Below are 20,002 nucleotides of genomic sequence, written 5' to 3'. Positions count from 1 at the left end.
TGGTTGCCACCTGACAACATAGCAGCTCTTGAACTACCTCCAGCTCTTGAGGTTGAGAGGAGGGGTAAGGGGCTGCTGTGCAACTATTAGGACAATCCCAGCCCATCTCTGCAAGTTCTAAGATTGAGAGGAAGGCTGGGGCTCAGCACACTTGCCAGACGGCAGAAGCATGCTTGCCATGAGCAAAAATGTAAAAGACACTTTAATCAGAAGGACATATCTTTCAAATATTTGATTTGTCACCTTTCTGGCAGGCAGGCATCTCTTTTGTCCTAAATGGAGTGCTGTTACATTTATGTGGCTTAAATTGCAGGAGGAAAATAGTCTTATTAAATGCAAAGAGCCCATAAACCACCTTCTAAAGACAGGTGGAGTTGCTGTGCATCATACAACCCAAGAACATTGTGAACCTGGCTTGTTTTTACTACCTTTCTCTCTTTTCTTTTCTTTTTTATTGTGGAACAGCACTGTATACATTACACTCAGCTTTCTTAGAAGTATTATGTAAATGCTTGTTGCTCCAGGGGGTGTCCTCCTCTGATCTTGTCCTAGTCCTAAAAGATTTAGTATAAATATTTAAAATCAAATAATATATGTTAAGTAGAGATGGGCAACACTATAAATGAATGTTCATGTATAATTCTGTGCTTTTCTGAATGTACCCTGTAGTGGCTTTTGCTCTGACAGGAATGGGGAATCCCTCCAGCTGTTTCTGCCATCTCTGATAATTAGTCATACTGGCTGGAACGAATGGAATCTGGAGTCCAGCAACATCCAGAGGGCCACAGAACCCCATCCTTATGTATAGGTAGAAGAACGTACTCCGTAGTGGCTAGTTAAAAATGTAGTGCCTCACCATCTTTATTATGTCTAGATCTAGTGAGAAGGCAATTAATTATACTTGCTTTCTTGGACTACCAAATAGTCATGGGAACATATAAATGTTTAGTTTGCTGACTTCCAAACTTTGGCCCAGTTTGCACTATACATTTAAAGACGTTTAATGCTACAATATTCAGAGCTCTTTGCATAGCTGCTCTGAGAACAATAGCTTTGTGAGGGGAATAGGGGTCTTATAACAACTCTCAGCCCCTTAACAAACTCCTGACAACCTAGCAGTTTGAAAGCATCTCTCTCTCTCTGTGTGTGTGTGTGTGCGCGTGTGTGTGTGATGCATAAATACAGATAGATAGAGGTGGCTGAAAGCAGAAATGTGGTGGTTCTCAATGACCCTCAGTGCAGGTTCACCCTCTGAAGTAAGCCACTAATGGTAGCCTGATTAAGCTCTTAACTTTGTGGTTATCTCAGTGGCTACATCCTGTATGCATTGGCATGCTGTAAAATGTAATACTCATTTTATAGTTTTACTATTACTTACTCCATTCCTGTTGTAGGTACAAGGTTCTTTATGCCATATTTTTTTAGCCTCTAATAATGTAAGTGAATGAAAGCTTTGCTTGAAAGAATGCAATGCCTCAAGCTGCCAAGTATTAAGAATGAAACATCGTTAACTGTCATATTGGCCCTAAGCCTATACACAGAGACACACTGTAGCTGAATTGAAAGAGGAATGTAACATTTCATTGCTGGGTTGATTCAGTTAATGCGTATTGGTCACATCAAGGGAGTATTTTCATAGATAAGAGACCAGTTTGGCTTCTAGATCTAACATGCCTTCCCTTGATTATCACTTCATCAGACCTATTTAACCTGTCCTTCACTCTTTAGTTGCAGCGGAAAGGTAAACAGAGACTGGTGCTTGAGTCTAAAAATGTACTGACCAGTTTTAGAGGCGACATCTCAATGAAGTCTTCCTTTGTTGGCACAGTTCTTTCTGTGTTAAAATTTCAGTTGGGTAACTGGCTTATAATTTGTCAAAGGATTGCCCACTGGATGGTCATGTCTTTTTCACTGATGCACAAGAACCTCATAGGACAGGGGTTGCCAATCTTTTTGGATCAGCAGTCACATTTTGAACTTTGGTAAAGTGTTGTGGGCACCAAACACAAAATGGCTGCTGTGGAGGCATAACACAAAATTAGAGAGTATCATCATTGCTGTTTCCCCGCAGAGAGTACAGTAATTGTTGTTTCCCCAGCTCAATCTCAATTAAAGGAAGTCAGCTATGTCCTGGACGAGATGGTTGGACAGTGTTCTCGAAGCTGACCAAACTGCAGGAGGCAGTGGAAGACAGGAGTGCCTGGCGTGCTCTGGTCCATGGGGTCAGGAAGAGTCGGAAACGACTAAACAACAACAACAACAAAATGTCCTGGTGGTCCTGATTGTGGAGATCACACATGATCTCTCTCTCTCTCTCTCTCTCTCTCTCTCTCTCTCTCTCTCTCTCTCTCTCACACACACACACACACACACACACACACACACACACACTGTCTCACACATATTGACCATCCAAGTGCAGGCCACAGGCACACACAGATATCTCTGACACACACCCTTCTCCCTCTCACAGACCATACATACACACACACACACACACACACACACACACACACACACACACACACAATCTCCCACTTCTCCCCCTCTGCAAACACACACACACATCACATGGCCATCTTTCCTTCTCTCTCCTAAGTGTACAGTATCTCTACCTCTCTCACAAACAGGCACCTGCAGGGATATTTCCTGGGGGTGGGGGTGGGGAGGGAAGGGGTAAAGTAAAACACTGAAAGGGTGGGGTGGGCTAATTTCTCACAACATTTTTTTTTTAGAAGAATGGTGTCTGTATGTTTTGCCTCACATCTCAGGTTCTAAAAAATGCTATAAACTTGTTTAAAAAATGAAAGCTGAGAATCTGTGGTTTATGGCTCATTTCAGGTACACCAAAGAAGGCCTTTGTGGGTGCAGGGTTGGAGACCCTTGGCTTAGGCTGGTACTGATTAGGAGGAAGTTTTCACCTAACACACACTCACTCACTGTTACTAACCATATCCGCAAATGAAATCCTTCTATTCAATATTTTTCAATTTAGACCATTTTTATCCTGCCTTTCCATCCTGGAATTTGAGATGGCATATATGAGTTTCCCAGGTACTTTGCCATTGAAACACTGATTGCAACCAGAACTGCTTAACTTTAGAAGGTGTTATGTGCCTTCAGACCAGGCCATGACCAGTACTAATAATACTGCAGATCCAAGAAGATACTGTATGTCATATTTGAAAAACCAAATGGTGCTGCTGTTCTCTCCCTCTCCCCATGTTGGTAAAAACATAGCAGCATTTAATGGTACTCCAGATTCTGTCACCTCCTTCTGCCTAATAGTAGGGCCGATCATGAGACTAAGTTACAGCTGCCTCCTGCTTGCAAATTACTACATCCCCCCAGCCTCTCTTTTTTGCACAAAGTTCCATTTTATTCCTGAGCTGTTTGCCCAGTCACAGCTAATGTCATAATTTCCATGGTTGCAATCCTTCGTAGAACTTTAAGGCTATCAGAATAAATATTGTCCCTGGAGTGAGTTCCAGAAAAGTAGCATTCTTCTTTTCTCTGCAGGAGGGAGATATACCGGCCATTTCATTTTACTTTAGAGAGTCAACCCCACCACTGGTCAAACCAGAACTTAAAACTGATCACCATTTTAGATTGCCTTGTTACACATTGATCTGCATTCTTGTGCAAGGTTGGGAGGTCGCTGCAGGAGGAACTTGAAAAACCAGCTCCTGTGGATCTGCTCCCTGATTTTATTGTATTTATCATTTTGCTCTTGTTCCTGATATTTATTTACTTAACAATGTTTTTTGCAATCGGAACTAAATTATATCACCAATCAGGGGTGTGTGTGTGTAAAGGACCCCTGGATAGTTAAATCCAGCCAAAGGTGACTATGGGATTGCGGCTCTCATCTGTCTTTCAGGCTAAGGGAGCCAGCGTTTGTCCACAGACAGCTTTCCTGCTCATGTGGCCAGCATGACTAAACTGTTTCTGGTGCAACAGAAAAACAGTGACAGAAACCAGAGCACACGGAAATGCCGTTTACCTTCCTGCCACAGCGGTACCTATTTATTTACCTGCACTGGCATGTGTTTGAAGGTCGGTGGTTCGAATCCCTGTGACGGAGCGAGCTCCCATTGCTCTGTCCCAGTTCCTGTCAACCTAGCAGTTCTGTGTGCTCTGGCTTCTGTCACGGTGTTCTGTTGCTCCAGAAGCGGTTTAGTCATGCTGCCCACATGACCCAGAAAGCTGCCTGTGGACAAATGCTGGCTCCCTCAGTCTGAAAGCGAGATGAGCACCACACCCCATACACAGCTGTGTTTCTAATAACATTTAGCAAGTCCAAATCAGAACAGATCTGTACATTTGGAAATAATGCCTCAGATGTTCTTATTGAAAACTTGTATGTTAAAAGACTGTGCTTATTGGGAGTGATTTTAAGGAGCCAGCCTGTCAATCTATGAGTTGGGATCCTATGGGAGTTAGTAAATAAACATGGCTGCTGAGAGAACAGGAGGTAGACCTAATTCTACCATCACAGTTCCGTAAATAACATATATTTCTAAGGCTTTGTGCATCCATTGTATTAGGCCAATCATTTAGGATGCTGCCTCGGTTCTTGGTGGGCATCTTCTGTTCTGAGCAATCGGCAGTAATTTTCTGGTTGCTAAGGATGCTGACAGTGCAGTTGACAATGTATTGTGTTATGAGTTGTGGGAGACAGATTCCCCTAAATTTCTAAGTCTAATGGGTGTTAGAATTTACACAGTACTTGGGAGTGTTGAAATTGGCTGCCAGACACTGGATTCAGTAAAATGTTAAAATGCAGGCCAGACCAGCTTCCGATGTTCTGGAAATCACCTGGGAGATCAGCCCTTAACCAACAACATAGGGAAGGCAATGGGCCATTTGGAAGGCGAGAGAGAGGGGACTCTGTCAGATGGCCCTTGGGAGGGCCCCCCCCTCTAGCTCTGTTAGTTAGCAGGACAAAGGCCAGAGTTTGAAGGAGAGCATTTTTTAAGGGTTGCAACCTGTTAAACTCAGCAAGCTGGAAGCTGAGAAAGAGGGCAGAAGCAAAACCCTTTTGGGGTGTTAATGCTGTGAATGCCTTCATCGTAGGCTTAGGTTGTCTGTATGTATAAATAAACCATATATCCTAAAGTCACCACAGTCTGCTGTGTCTCATTTCCAAAGGAAACATGAACCCTGGCTAAGTGCCTGAAACCCCTGAAATCTCTCACTACTCAGAGATTGGGGCACCATGTAACAGTGTGTTTACTCAGAAGTCCCTCTGCGTTCATAGATGCTAAGTTAGTTTGTTTAGGATTGTAGACTGAGAGCAGCAGCAGAAGCTGCCTGTCAAACAGTATAGCTGTTCACAAACAACTAGAGGGAAAAATCCAGAGCTTAGATATTCAACTAAGACTCTGTCAGCACTCTTTTCCACAGTGCATCCTGATGCTAAAAGAGATGCCAGCCAGCCAGCCAGCCAGCCAGCCAGCCAACAAAAAAACACAAAACCAGTTATGGAACACTTCATATGGGCTTGTAAACCACCAGTGGTCTATAGTTCAGGACCTACTGCTTGAAGATGCCTTTCTGTCAGAAGCAGACATGCTAATGCTAATGAGACCATAAATATGCTTTAGGTCCCCCATACGTGACAAGTTTATAGAAAGTGCCAAGGAATTTGAAGACCCTGTGTTCTTTAAATTTCCAAATGGATAATCTGGCCAAGGGCTCAGTCTTCCTCTCTTAAGAGGTTACAATAATGCCTGACCATTTCCTGGGAGAAACTTGCTATACTGCAAAAAGAAAAGAAAAAAACCACCCTTCCCAACCAAGCATGATTGATGCCAGTGCAACTGTCTATATCTCTTCTTGCTGCAACATGCTTAACCTGCAACATGCTTAAACACCTTGGAAATGTTTCCTTGAACTCCTAGGTCAGTCTTATGAAATCCGTCTACTTGAGAATAGGAAATTGGGAGAGTTTCAAGATTTAAACACAAAATATGTAAAGGTAAGGAGATTTTCTTCCTGCTGCTACATACAGGCACACTCTAATAAGATGGCCATACCATTGGAAGAGAATTGACTAGGGAGAGGGCAGGACTTCAGGGTGGAGTGTGGTGGGCTTTCTGATCTGAATTCCTTTCGATCCAAGCGGGACTTGGCAGTTTGGTTTCTAGAGCCCAGTATATACCAGTGGATTTCTGTTTTTCCTGTTTTCTTTGAATAATTTTTACATCTGTTATTCATAAAAGACAAAATAGTGCATTTACCTCACCAATCCCCAACATGTTTTTAAGAGTTCTGGGGTCTATTCTAGGGTGTTTTTATTTTTTTAGTATACAGCATTTTCCTGGCCTGGCCTGGCCTTTTAGGCCTCAGTGCTGACTTCTGTTAATTCAATGGGTCCAACATTCCTCAGAGCTTCACATTGCAGAGAAACATTGGCAAAAAATGGAAAAATTGTATCTTGGGGGATCATGTCTATTATCATGGTTTTTTTGTTGGCAAAATGCCCCAATGAGCATTCAAGGGCACATGGCATTCCTGAGTACATAGCTTGAAAACCACTGATATAGACTTCTTCCCCCGACCTCCCATTCACATTTCTTGGTTACAGAACAGGCCCTTAATGCTTGCTCACATGCTACATGTTGTACTTCGTGCAGTTACATATTTTGCTTTTCTTTAATTCTTATTCCAGCCATGGAAGGGAGGGGAATTGTTGTTGGGAAACATAACGAGAAGGAAGGTTTACCCTTTCTCTCCTTAGATGCAACTCACCAAATATCCTCCCCAACAGCAACAGGGCTTAGTAAAAAGCACGAGAGAGAGAAAAGCCATTGAGACCCTGGAAGATTGGGGGTAGTCACACCTGCATGTTGCAATCCCAATAAAAATCCTCCCTCTCCACAGATAAAGTAAAGCAAGAGATGTAACTGTATGCTACACATAAAGTGAAACATATAGTTTGACCCTTATTTGGGAAGTTTATTATCTTGTGTTTGATTTAAAGAGAAATTGAAAAGGTATTTTATAACTCTCTGCATGTAACTACATGACTTGTCAAGGGTGTTTAGCTATCTGTCCTTTCACCACTGCTGCTGCCACCACTCATGATCCTTATCTACAAGGTGTGGCCTTTGACAGAAGCATCCAGTGCTTACTCCTTTCCTGCTTGTATGTGGCAATAGATGTAGTAAGTAGGGGAGTCACTACAGCACAGCCTTAAACTGTCATTTTATGAAGAATTTACTAACTTGACATTTCTCCTTGGCTTAAAAACCCAGTCTTTGGGCTCAAGAATATGGCATGTGAACAAGCATTTAGCAAAACATTGTGGAGTCCCCACCTTGCACAAAGTAAGCTGGAATAAGCATCTTAAATCCCACTGTAGAATCCACCTAAGGAATCTCTTCTCCTGGTCCACCTTTCATGTCATAGGCACAGCACACAAAATGCAACTGGATCCCGAGATACGTGGGAGGAGGGAAGATCGTCAATGCAAATAGGTCATTGGATGAATAGTTTTGAGTCTCACACCCATTCCTTCATGGGTTCTTCATTTGGATACAGATGTTTGTTCTAGTGTCTAATCCCCCCTTCAACAAATGCTCCAATGAAATGGCTTTGCTTTAAAGAAAAGGGGCCATTTGCAAAATCTGATATTCGTACTGCATATTGCAAAAGCAGCTTTGTTGTTGCTGTTGTTGTTTTGTTTAGATTTGGGTTCCCACCCCTCAACATCCAGCGTATGCATCTGTAATTTTATTACATTTCTTTGAAATAATCTAATCCTTTTGTTTTTAGGTTTTCAAGTTGTATGTCCAAAATATTTCAAATCTTATCCCTGGATAGTGTCACCAAAACAAGACTTCTATAAATGGGATGTGAGGTCTAGCCAAACGGCATTGGTACCCCACAGAATAAATGCTCTATGGCTTCAGCCGTATTTACAGCTCGATCCTGGTGACTGGCCACTGGTGTATTTTCAACAGAAGGATAAAAACATTCCCCAGGTGTCAATTACAGCATGAAATTAATTTGGCCAAGCTGGCTGATATACACAAAATCTTTCAGTTTCTCATTATTCTTCCTAGTCTGTTTGGTGTATATGGTGATGGGTGATCTTTGTAGAGAGCTACATCACCTTGCTTTTTTTTTTTAAAGTGGAGCTTGTCTGCATTAAAAAAGATGTACCTGAATCACTTCTTTAACTTCAACCCTCTTCTTCTCTCTCAACAGAGCATCATTCGTGTGGTTTTCCATGATCGCCGTCTGCAGTACACAGAGCACCAGCAGCTCGAAGGCTGGAGGTGGAGTCGGCCAGGAGATCGCATCCTTGACATAGGTGAGAACTTTTCATTATGTTGTCCTTTGAGGTGTTTCCTGAAGTAATCTACAAGATATTTCTTCAAGGCATTTTCACGTGGTAAAACTGCAAGCTTTAAATCAAGTCATGCTCCTCCTCATGGAATCCGAGCATCCTATATTTTTTTACAGTATATTTTCTACTGCCCCCAGCATGTAGGTATGCATTTCATTGTTTGCATTGTAAATATATTTATACCCCACTTTTTTGTCGAAAACTTAATTTACACTTAAAAACAAAACAGAACACTGCATAATCAATAAAATTATAACAACTCAACAACATAAAACACTGTGGTTAAAGAGCCATCTTAAATGACATCATGCCTAAGCATCCATTTTGGTTCTTAATATGAGAATACTGTTTAGAAATGACATTACAATTGCAGTCACAGGAAGATTGGCGGGGATTGATTCTCATGCAAAATGGAGTTTGTTATGTTTCTTTCTGACTTTTCAAATGCATCTGGTGATTATCTTGCAATGTTGTTTCTGCTCTTCAATTTTAATTTTTTTAAAATTTTAGGGGTTTTCTTCTACAGATATCCCACTGTCAGTCGGCATCCTAGATCCCAGAGCCAGCCCCACACAGCTGAATACAGTAGAATTTTTGTGGGATCCCTCTAAGAGAGCATCAGCATTCATTCAGGTAAGGAAATAACATTTTATTTTTTATTCCTTTTTATAAAAAAAAACCACATTCTCCTTTTAAAATCTTCTGGGATACATATTTCATTGAGTATATATAGAGAATTTCAAACCAGAATGGATGGAAGATTTCCACTCTAGCTTTGGTTTCTTGTTCTCATATAATGCAGACAATAATAATTATTATTTTTTACTGACAGTTACATAGATTCTGATAAAACAATTTCACATAATTGAATTTTCTTTTAAGCCTACAGTGCTAGTAGATTTTGAAGAGATAATAGGAATACAAGTAGAAAGAATAATACAAATATGCCATAATGAAACATATCCAACATATTAAGGGGATAAAGATCAAACCTTTTCAAGTAATAAGTGAAAACAAAACCTTTCCACCCCAGCTGGCTAGGCCAAAGCAAACTAGCAATATTTTGATGGTTGTTCAAGCAGGGAGTAGAAACCCTTTTACTTAACTTCACTGGGCAGTAGTAGCTCTGGATACTGCTTATTAGGAATGTGTTCAGTCCAATAAACCATCACTTTTCATCTGGCTGGCAATGTTGCTTGTAATGGTGAAAGGTAGTGCAGACCAATGGTGAAAGGTAGTGCAGACTGATGTCATCAATCTGCATGCAGCCTGCGGTGCGCAAAAACCATTTTTGAAAATAAGCACCATCAACTGAACAAAGAAGTAAATAAAATCAGCTAAATTACTAATATATTTTGCAAAAACTGTAAGGGATTGTTTGAATGAGAACGTTGGTGCAAATGCAATCCTGAACGTTGCTTTTTCTTTTATTATTTTTAAAAGAAAGTTCTTAAGGGGAAATTTGTGTTTGATGAAAAGGAGCTGGTGAGAGGGAGCATGCACTGTAGCCTTTGATTTTTTTTTTTAAATCATTTTTATTAAGGATTTTCTTGGTTTACAGAGATGAGAGCAATGTCTCTCTTAAGATTGTTACAATTTCAGTTTTGTTTGTTGAGACATTGGTGAGGGGAGGGGAAGGATAGTGGGTGGGGGGAGGGTGGGTGGGGTGGGTTTTTTCTTGTCAGCGACATTTGCATAGGTTCTCTGTTGTTCGCTTGTTTTCCTTTGTTGGTGAGAGATGCTGGGGTTGGCCTAGGATATGGTTGTTCCTTTGTGGTTAGCTGTGGTGGTCTTTGTTTTGTTTGTGAGCAAGGGGGTGAGTGTTGTGGGTCAGGTTAACCATATGGATTTGTATGCTGTTGGTGGGTTTTTGTCGTTATCTTGTTGGGCTGTGTATGTGATAAAGGGGAACCATACCGGGGTGAAGCCATCCCCTTCTATTTGTCCCCGTGTCAGTTTCAACTTATTGGTTAATTTTTCTAGTAGGGCTGTTTCCCATACTATTTGGTACCAATGGTCCATGTTTATTCCTGACAGGTCTTTCCAGTGTCTGGTTATGGTGCTTCTGGTTGCTGAGAGTAAGTGGGTTATGAGTTCTTTGTGATGTAGGTGCGCGTTATTGTCCTGGAAGATGTTTAGCAAGGCCAGTTCTGGGGTGAATTCTAAAGTTTGTTGGGTTATTTTACCTATTTCTCTTATGGTTGTTTTCCAGAATAGTTGGATTTTGGGGCACTCCCACCACATGTGGAAGTATGTGCCTGTTGAGGTGCATCCTCTCCAGCATTTTGGTGATGTTCCTGGGCGTATTATCGCTAGTTTCCGTGGTGTTAGGTACCACCTGTAGATGATTTTCAGAGTGAGTTCTTTTCTTTTTGCTGATATGGATTTAAAGGGGGGTTTAGACCACATTTTGGTCCATTGGGCGGGATTAATTTCATAGCCTATGTCGTCTTCCCATTGTCTTTTGATTGTGTCTAGGGGGCTCGTGGGGTTTTGGAGCAGTATTTTATATATTGCAGATACCATCCCTTTGCCCTGTCCCTTCGTCGTCAGGATGAGGTTTTCAAAGGTAGTTAGGGGTCTGGTCGCTGCTGATTTTACAACTGGATTGTTTAAGAGGGCATGTAGTTGGTGTTGTGCTAACCAGGATATTTGGATGTCTTCTAGTTTGTCCTGTATTTCTTGTGTTGTCATAGGTTGGTTGTTTTTATAAAAGTCTATTAGGCGATATAAGCCTTTGGTCTGCCAGGTTTTTATCTGGAGGTTTTGTGCTGCATGGTGGAATAGCGGATGGTAAGCCAGGGGGATTAGTGGGGATGAGGTTGGGGATAATTTGTCTGTCTCTGTTTTCCATGCTTTGAACATGGTTTGTGTGTACCTGTTTAGTGTTGCGGGAATCTTCCTTAGTTTGTTTGGGAGGAGTGGGTATGCTGAGGTGCAAATACTATCAATCGTGTCCCTTTCTAAGTGTATCCATTGTTTTGTTTCATCTTCCAGTATATATGGGATTATATGTCGTATTTGGTTGGCTCTATAATATGTTTCTATGTTGGGGATTCCCCATCCTCCTTGTGAGGTGGGAAGGTGCAGGTATTTGGTGCTTATTCTTGGTTTTTTATGCGAGAAGATAAAAGAGTATAGTTTTTTCTGCCATCTGCGAAGTTGGGTTGGGGGGATCCAGATTGGGAGGGTTTGGACACTGTAGCCTTTGATTATGGCAGCCTATGCATTATACCATTGAAACACCTTCTTTCTGTCAAAGAATTCTGGGGCCCTAAGTTACCCCTCACCGACCCACCATTTCCAGCACCCTTTAATAAACTATAGTGTCCAGAATTCTTTGCAGGTAGGGGGAGAGAATCTGCTTCAAATGTGGCTTAAAGGTAGGGTGTGTACAGACTATAGATAATGGACAGGCTGGAAGTCTGCACTGGTCCTACTTGGGGCTTGTCAGCTCTTCTTTATAATAAAACCAAATGCTCTGTTCTGGGAACTTGAAGCCAAACCGTTCCTTTTTCACTAGGTGCATTGTATAAGTACAGAATTTACTCCGAGGAAACATGGCGGAGAGAAAGGCGTACCCTTCCGGATACAAATGGACACATTCAAACAGAATGAGAATGGCGAATACACAGACCACTTGCATTCTGCAAGCTGCCAGATCAAAGTGTTTAAGGTACAATGACTATGGGATTTTCAGAACAGTTTTCGCTTGGTTATGAAATTCACTTGGTGACCATGAGCAAATCGCTCTTCAGCCTTGCAGGCTTGTTATGAGGTTAAAACACTTAGTTTTCTAAAGGAAGCACAATACAATACAGTACAGATAAATAATACAAAGACTAGGCTGTTGGTCGTAATGATCAAATACTACTCAATGTGGATAGGATGTGTTCATTCATTAAATAACACAAATCTCAATGTCACTTTTGTTTGGATATCAAGGGAAATATCTGCACTATCTTGTTGGCTTAAAACTATTTATTCTGTGTGCTTTATAGCCTAAAGGAGCAGATAGGAAACAGAAGACAGACAGAGAAAAAATGGAGAAGAAAACTACTCAAGAAAGGGAGAAATATCAGCCATCCTATGATACAACCATTCTGACAGAGGTATGGTAGGTCTGTTGCCGCAATGCCAAATGGCACTCAAGTGTGATACCGTGCTTTCCTCTCAGTTTAGAAGTTTGCAGTGTAAGGAGCAGTATTTATCTTTTCAGGGGGGGGGGAGAGAAAATATGTGATTGTTTCAAAATTAGAACCACTCAACCAGTGTGACAATGACAAACTTAGTTGGTCCCTAAGGTGCTACTGGAAGGAATTTTTTAATTTTGTTTCGACTATGGCAGACCAACACGACTATGGCAGACCAACCAGTGTTACTTAACCTGGCCAGTATAGGTTTCCAGTACAACCTTAAACATCTAATGAACCTTCCCTTATGTCATAGTCCAACAAAAGATCAGGAAGTAGGTTTGTTGCTTTAAGGTCTCATATTTTCAAATCTTGACACAAAGCTAATATTGTTCATGAGATTTGAGATTCCCAAAGAAGTGTGGATTCATATTTGTTTAGGTGAAACTCATTAGGTTTTTGAGAGTGAACACAAGAAACAGAACAAGTACAGGATGTTAAGAGACTTTCACTTCATGGGTTGGAACCAGCCTCCTTGTCTGAAAAGAGATACATACTTCTAGTAGTAGGGGCTCCCTTTGGTGTGATATTTTTGAGAGTGGACTGTTTTTAGATTAAGTTTAGGAGGCTAGTTCATAACCTTTGGCTGAGCACACAAGCTGCAACATGGAGATAAGACTGTGAGCTAGCAAGCACATGCAGGATTGCAGCAATTCCCCCAGTAGCAGCTCTAAGTACTGCCGTGATCATGGGTGCCAGAGCAGCCCCATGTAGCTGTTTGTGCATTTTATTCATTTGGAAGATTTATATCCTGCCCTGCCCTTAATTGTAAGTGATCTTGGGATGGGTCACATTCAGATAGAAACATAAAATAAATCAATATGAATCACTTAATCTGTTTACTAAAACAATACAGGGTGGCTCAGTTTCTTGCTGCCCATACCCACAAAAATCTGGAGGGAAAAAATGGGTATTTTGGCTGGTGTCAGTTCCTATGGAACTGTATCTGTATGGTTGCAGACTTGGGTGAGCCTGAGGCTGATCCTGGCAGTGCTGCTGCATGTTTTAACTGGCCATTTATCTAAACTGCCCTGGTGGGTGTTTTGCTTCTGTACCTTGCTGCAGGAGATGTTTCTGTGAACTTTCAGCCTCTTGCATTCAGCAATGGACTTAAACTTTTATGTGCCGTTCTGTGAGGTAGGGAAAGATAGATGTATCTTTCCTCTCCCATTTACCTACCTACCTGTCAAATCATTTTCATTGAAATAATGCACCATTTGGTCTGATCACATTGAAGAATCTAATTGATGCTCAGAAGTACTTGGGAAGCAACCACACATTTGGCATCCTGACCAGGAGCATTTGTAGTGGCATAAAAGTCTGATTCTGTGCATGGCAGCAGCTGCACACAGCCAAAGTCAAGGCTGTACAAAACAGTTTAGTCTTGTGCATGATGTACTGACTAGATATGGCCAGTCAATGTTGCAATTTTGAACTGTATGCTCAACAATGACATAAGCTTCCTCTGAGTCTCCTGGGAAGGTTAGGTACCATTTTGCTTGCTAGACTTCGGTGCATTTTGACATCTTAAAGTTCATGCCATTGCAACACCAGATTAAACAGTAACTTTAGCCCACCACTTCATATTTGTTTTAAAGAGGAGCAGAAACAAACTTGCTTCTTCTCATTCACAAAACCTTTTTTATTTGTATATGTTTTAGTCAGCTGCAATATAATGTGACCCACAGTTCACGAGACCTTTACATAGAAAGTGACCTATTTCTAAGGAGCTGCCAGATTAAGGTGACCTGCTGTTGACAGGAATGGCCTTTAGCACCTCGAAGCAGGAAATCATATGGCCCTTGTTACTAAAGAGTTAAATATTTGCTATAGTTTGTTTGCATTTGCTGAGGAGAGAAATCCTAGGGAATGTCATGGATTGCCTTACTATCATTGTAAACAGAAGACATATTGTGTAGAAGGTTCCTGGGCTCTTAACAAGTTATTTAGACAGACTTAATTCTGATTGTATGCCAGCAAAGAAAAAAACACTAGGGAAAACATTTGTTTGTTTGTTTGGTTTGATAGCCTTGTGCCATCTTTCCTGTAAGACCCATTCTGTCTGCTGCTTCCTTTGACGTCATCCAACAGTTTGAGCTTACAGTGAATCATGACAGATCATATTTGGTGCTATATTTGTACAAAATGCTAGTTCTTTCTGCTGAAGTGCATTGGTTCCATTAATTTATCACTCCACTCTCCATTATTTAATTTTCCCAAGTTACTGTTTTGTATCACCACTTCTGGGCTAACACCAAGTACTATGATTATTTGTACTTGAATGGGTAGAACGTTTTGGAATTCTTTGGAATATATGCAAAGCTACCATATTGGAAAATGGGACGCGGGTGGCGTTGTGGGTTAAACCATAGTGCCTAGGGCTTGCCGATCAGAAGGTCGGCCGGTTGCTCGGTCCCAGCTCCTGCCAACCTAGCAGTTCGAAAGCACGTCAAACTTCAAGTAGATAAATAGGTACCACTACAGCGGGAAGGTAAATGGCATTTCCGTGTGCTGCTCTGGTTTGGCAGAAGCGACTTAGTCATGCTGGCCACATGACCTGGAAGCTGTACGCCGGCTCCCTCGGCCTATAGAGTGAGATGGGTGCCGCAACCCCAGAGTCGGTCACGACTGGACCTAATGGTCAGGGGTCCCTTTACCTTTAGCATATTGGAAATAAGGGTGTTAGGCTAGTCTCTTGCCACCAACACAAAGTACCCCTGGCCTTGGTACCACCTTTTCCTGCCCCATCCCTGTCCTGGTCGGTACAGTATATTACTGCCACGCTGTCCCCCTCCTTGCTCCAATGCACAGCTGCTGACTTCTAGTAACCCTTTGCTAGAAAAAACCCCAAAATGTTTGAATCAAGAGTGTTTGGGGGTGTGTGATGATAGACTGTCACTAATAAAGATGTACAATTAGTTGCCACTAGTGAAGGTGGAAGGTGGAAGTAGTTTTGAAAGAGAATCGGACTTCAGTTTCTGACTCCCCTTTGAAGCATGCTCTTAACGTTCCTAATTTGGTTTTGTTTAAACAGTGTTCCCCGTGGCCAGATGTGCCTTATCAAGTGAACAACGCTCCGTCTCCAAGTTACAACAGCTCTCCAAACAGTTTCAGCCTTGGAGATGGGTACGTGATAAATATTTTATCTTCTCAGCTGACATTGGAGCCCCAGTTTCATGTTTTTGTTTCATTAAAAAACAACAAAAAACACACATTGTGTGTAAAAAGATAAGGAAGTTTTAACTTTGCATTTAGTGTTATGTCGGAGCCTGTAATTCAACGCAAACTTAAATATTATTTGCTGAGATTGCGAGACATACTCCTGTGCTGCTGTGCTCTTTTACTGCTCCCACTTGCCTGAAAGGTACTTGCATATTTAAATTATTTAAAGCATTTTCATGCCCACTCTTCAGCCAAAGTAGGTTCCCAACATGACTCATGTCAATAAATGTCAGTGATGAGACAGTTCTTGCCCTCAGGTTTGCAACATAAGAGACACAAAACAAAAGGAAAAGGGGATTGGGAGGGAGGAGAGAGAAAAACAAGCTCAGGCCTTAGTTTTAATTACAGAGTTGTTGCAAAAACCAGCTACAATGGAAAGATATTGAAATGAGCAATGTCCTGTCCCATCTCTCCCCCTCCTATAGCCTGATAGAATAGAAGAGGTTTCTTTTTAAACTTATACCTACTGTTGGCAGGTGTTGGGGAGGTGGGTTTCTTTTTTAAAAATAAATAAATTAAAAAATTCTCAATCCGGCCGGCAGACCGTCTGGGAATCAGCTTATTTTGACATGAGTAGAATGTGTCCTTTTATTTAAAATGCGTCTCTGGGTGATTTGTGGGGCGTAGGAATTCGTTCACACACCCCCCCCCCCAAATTGGCCCACGGCTGAAAAAGGTTGCTGACCCCAGCTGTAGCCCATCTGGGAATTCATATTCTTAGTTCTTGTCTTGTATAGCCCCATGAATTTTTTTAGGTGACATGAAACCAATAACCTTAGAGAACTAGGCTTGAACTTTTGACAAACTAACTACTGTAAATTGGATGGAAGATTGAGGAGTGGGAGGAAAGAGAAAGTGAGGGAGAGAGGGGGGGGCAACAACCAGCACTATTGAGGAGAGACTTTTTTAAAAATCATTTTTTCTTTCCCAATTCTGTACAATTTTTAGCAACAGTTCTCCAACTCACCAAGCGGAGCTCCTGCCTCTCAGCAATGACGTAAGTATTTGAGATCATGTTAATGTGGTGCTTTTCTTTTTTTAGGACACTGGTGAACAGTTCATTTCAAGACCCTCTTATTCTTTTTGCAATGTAGCATCTCCTTCCCTCTGCTTCTATTCAAGATGCTCAGCAGTGGCTTCAGCGAAATAGGTTTAGTCCATTCTGTAGACTCTTTTCAAGTTTCTCAGGTATGTGTGTTAATATGGCCCATGTGCCTTTTATCCTTCCTAATGTTCCTTCAAGGGGGTAACTCTGTTCTTTAAGTAATATGGACCATTGGCATGTCTGTATGGATACTCCTAATGGGAAATAAATGCACATTGATTTCACTCTGCACCATTCCTCAAGGTTATGCTCTTTTGGTGGGAATTCTGCATATTCCCAACACTCAGAAGCAACATTCTATATCCGGGGCAGGAGAGAGGTGATACCTCTCTCCTGCTCCCCACAGCAAATGGTGCATTCATTTTTTCATTTGTATTTTACAGAATGATGCTGTGCTGCACAAGGAAGGAGAAGCACATAATCTCCAAATATATATTCATTGGAGATTACGTGCTTCTCCTTCCTTGTGCAGCACAGCATCATTCTGTAAAACACAAATTCTGGTGTGCTTTCCTTGGTTTCTTCACTTTGGGGTTTAAAAGTGCAGAAGTGACCTTCACATGCCCTCACACTTGCCTGAGGACCATGCACTTGGACAACCATTTTAGTTGGTTCAGGAGATGTCAGTTATACAATGTAAAAGATTCCTTGCTTCTGTGTTTAGTTACACTATGAGCTCAATTTGCACATGCTGCTGGAAGCAGGTTTTTGTGCCCGAGACCAGAGGTGACCAGATTTTGCCCATGGCCATGACTACTTCCTTCTGGACCTTTCCTCTCCCTATACATGCAATAGATTTGCATAAAAATATCTTTATGAAGTGACTGCTTGCAGTATTGGTTTTTTCTAATCAGAACTTGTATGCCTCCAGCACCTGTCTTAACAAGCCTGTGAAATTTGATTCTGTATAGAGACTTGTTATTGGGGGGAAATGACTTTTGCTTGAAATGTTCAGGTGCCGACTTATTGAAGATGTCCAAAGATGACCTTATTCAGATTTGTGGCCCAGCTGATGGCATTCGACTTTATAACGCCATTAAAGGAAGGTTTGTCACATTTTCTGTTACAGCACCAGTTACTGCGTTTTCAAATTTGTGGGGTTTTTTGTGTTCAGTGGGGAGATCCTTAAAAGCACATTTGTCACTGGAAACATACATAGTAAATAATAAAAATTGCATCTTGGGATGGTGCACTGATCAGCTGAGAGTGAGTGACGGGGTCACTCAAGAAGCTTTGTGGCTGAACAAAGATTTGAACTCGAGTCTTCCCAGTCAGTCTTGACACTCTAGCCCAGGTGAAGGCAGGCTTCAGGCTTGTGGGGTTCACTTTGTATTTTACTAAACCTCAGGATCCCCCAGCTAGAATCTCATCCAGAAGACAGTGGTACCTCGGTTTATGAACACAATTGGTTCTGGAAGTCTGTTCATAAACTGAAGCGTTCATAAACTGAAGCGAACTTTCCCATTGAAAGTAATGGAAAGTGGATTAATCCGTTCCAGATGGGTCCACGGCGTTCGTAAACCAAAAATTCATAAACAAAGGTGTTCATAAACCGAGGTTCCACTGTACACTTGACATTTCTGAGCTCAGGAATTTGTTCTGAATACCAGAAATGAACTTTTGAATATTCCCAGCTTTTTTCACTCCAGCAATATAATTTAGTGGTGGTAGCAGAGTGTTATATTGTTGTCATTGTTGAGCAATTGGGAGAAAGAAATACATGCTGATTTACCAGTAGATTCCAGTCTACCTTCTGCACACCCCTGTTATAGGCTTTGCATCACAACTGGGTCTCTACAGAGTTATCCAATTTCATGTGCAGAGCAGTGCCATGCCCAGTTGGAAGTGTTGTGTCTTCTTACAGTGCCAATACTGAAAAGAATATTGTTTTACCTGTAGGAACGTAAGGCCCAAGATGACCATTTATGTATGTCAGGAACCTGAGCAAAATCGGTCTCACCTTCATCAAAAACGAGAGAATGGAGATGCTAATCTGTGTAGTAAGTGTCTTGTTCGTTTTGGCAAAGCTTGCCAGCCTTTCGTAACAAACTTTAAATCCTTCCAAAAAACTCTGGCTGCCCTATAAAATCTATCTAATTGTTATTAGTATAATCAATTTCAAAAGTTCCTCTTTCCCAGAATGAACCCAAAGTCAAATAACCTCTCCCCACACCACACACCACAAATAGCTTATGGACTGATCCTGTGCAGCCAACACACTCACTAATACGTAGGTATGAACAGACACAGGGTTGCATTTAATGGGAGGAATTCAACACCACACTCTCCTGATCATTCCACCAGTGCAAACAGTTTGTCTTACCAGATGAAATAGCCTCCCCCCCCTTGCCCTGTGCACTGTTCTGGGGGTTATCCTGACACCCCCTCAAGCTAATTTTAGTGTGTGAGAGAGTGGACAAAGGAAAAAACCCATTGCACAAGCATAAATCCTTGTGCAGGGTGGGACTCATTCATTGAATCTCACCCAATGTTCTCTGTCATACTCTGAGTAGACACATTGGAATTAATGGATGTGACTAATTTAGGGCCATTGATTCCATTGTGCCTACCCTGAGTAGAACTTTGCTGGATGCAACCCACAGGGTTTCTAGTCCAGCCAAGCTATTCTAAAAGGCATTAGGTTTATGGAGGATGTCCAAATTTTGAAGCAGAAAATTTTCCTATGCAAATTAGGGTAATTTGCATCAGGAAATTTCTTGCTGCCCCAGGGGGTGGTCTAATTTAGCAAATTTGTTTAAGAAACTAAGTTATTGGCCCAATACACCTTAAATGTTTTACTTGAAGTACTTAGATGGAAGGATTTTAAAGCACGCTTTTAATATGCTTTAAATGTTACATTACATAGATTTTTTTATTGGAGTACTTGTAAAAATTTACAAGACAATCAACATTGTTTGAATTTAAGAAAAAGCAGAACGACATTCTTGCTAAGGATAATTGCCTTAAAAAGCTTAATTAAAACTTTGAAACTGCCAAGTTTGCCTAATACTATTATATCACAACTGGCATTCATGAATTTATGAAGTGGTGTCACTATTATTAATAGCACTCACCTTGAGGTTAGAATATGTTCTGTTTGTGGAGCCTGACCCACCAGTTGAAAAT

At 41.4% G+C, this 20,002-nt stretch overlaps 1 protein-coding gene across 3 annotated transcripts in view; it reads left to right on the top strand.

Moving 5' to 3' along the window:
- TFCP2L1 (transcription factor CP2 like 1) overlaps positions 1-20,002 on the top strand; it is a 44,602-nt gene that overhangs the window by 14,260 nt on the left and 10,340 nt on the right. For all 3 annotated transcript variants that reach the window (XR_009558142.1, XM_035128757.2, XM_060278677.1), the window contains exons 3-12: positions 5,904-5,980; positions 8,215-8,320; positions 8,883-8,989; positions 11,880-12,032; positions 12,358-12,468; positions 15,584-15,675; positions 16,720-16,768; positions 16,866-16,959; positions 17,832-17,922; positions 18,776-18,876. Coding sequence is in view for 2 of the 3 variants with exons in the window: in XM_035128757.2 (XP_034984648.1) it covers positions 5,904-5,980; positions 8,215-8,320; positions 8,883-8,989; positions 11,880-12,032; positions 12,358-12,468; positions 15,584-15,675; positions 16,720-16,768; positions 16,866-16,959; positions 17,832-17,922; positions 18,776-18,876 (981 nt within the window). In the remaining variant the exon portion in view is untranslated. The remainder of the gene's footprint in view (positions 1-5,903; positions 5,981-8,214; positions 8,321-8,882; positions 8,990-11,879; positions 12,033-12,357; positions 12,469-15,583; positions 15,676-16,719; positions 16,769-16,865; positions 16,960-17,831; positions 17,923-18,775; positions 18,877-20,002) is intronic.

Source organism: Zootoca vivipara, chromosome 1 (assembly GCF_963506605.1).
Source record: "Zootoca vivipara chromosome 1, rZooViv1.1, whole genome shotgun sequence".
Classification (NCBI taxonomy): Eukaryota; Metazoa; Chordata; class Lepidosauria; order Squamata; family Lacertidae; genus Zootoca; species Zootoca vivipara.
Note: the sequence above shows the minus strand (reverse complement) of the source record. Positions and strands in the feature narration are given on the sequence as shown.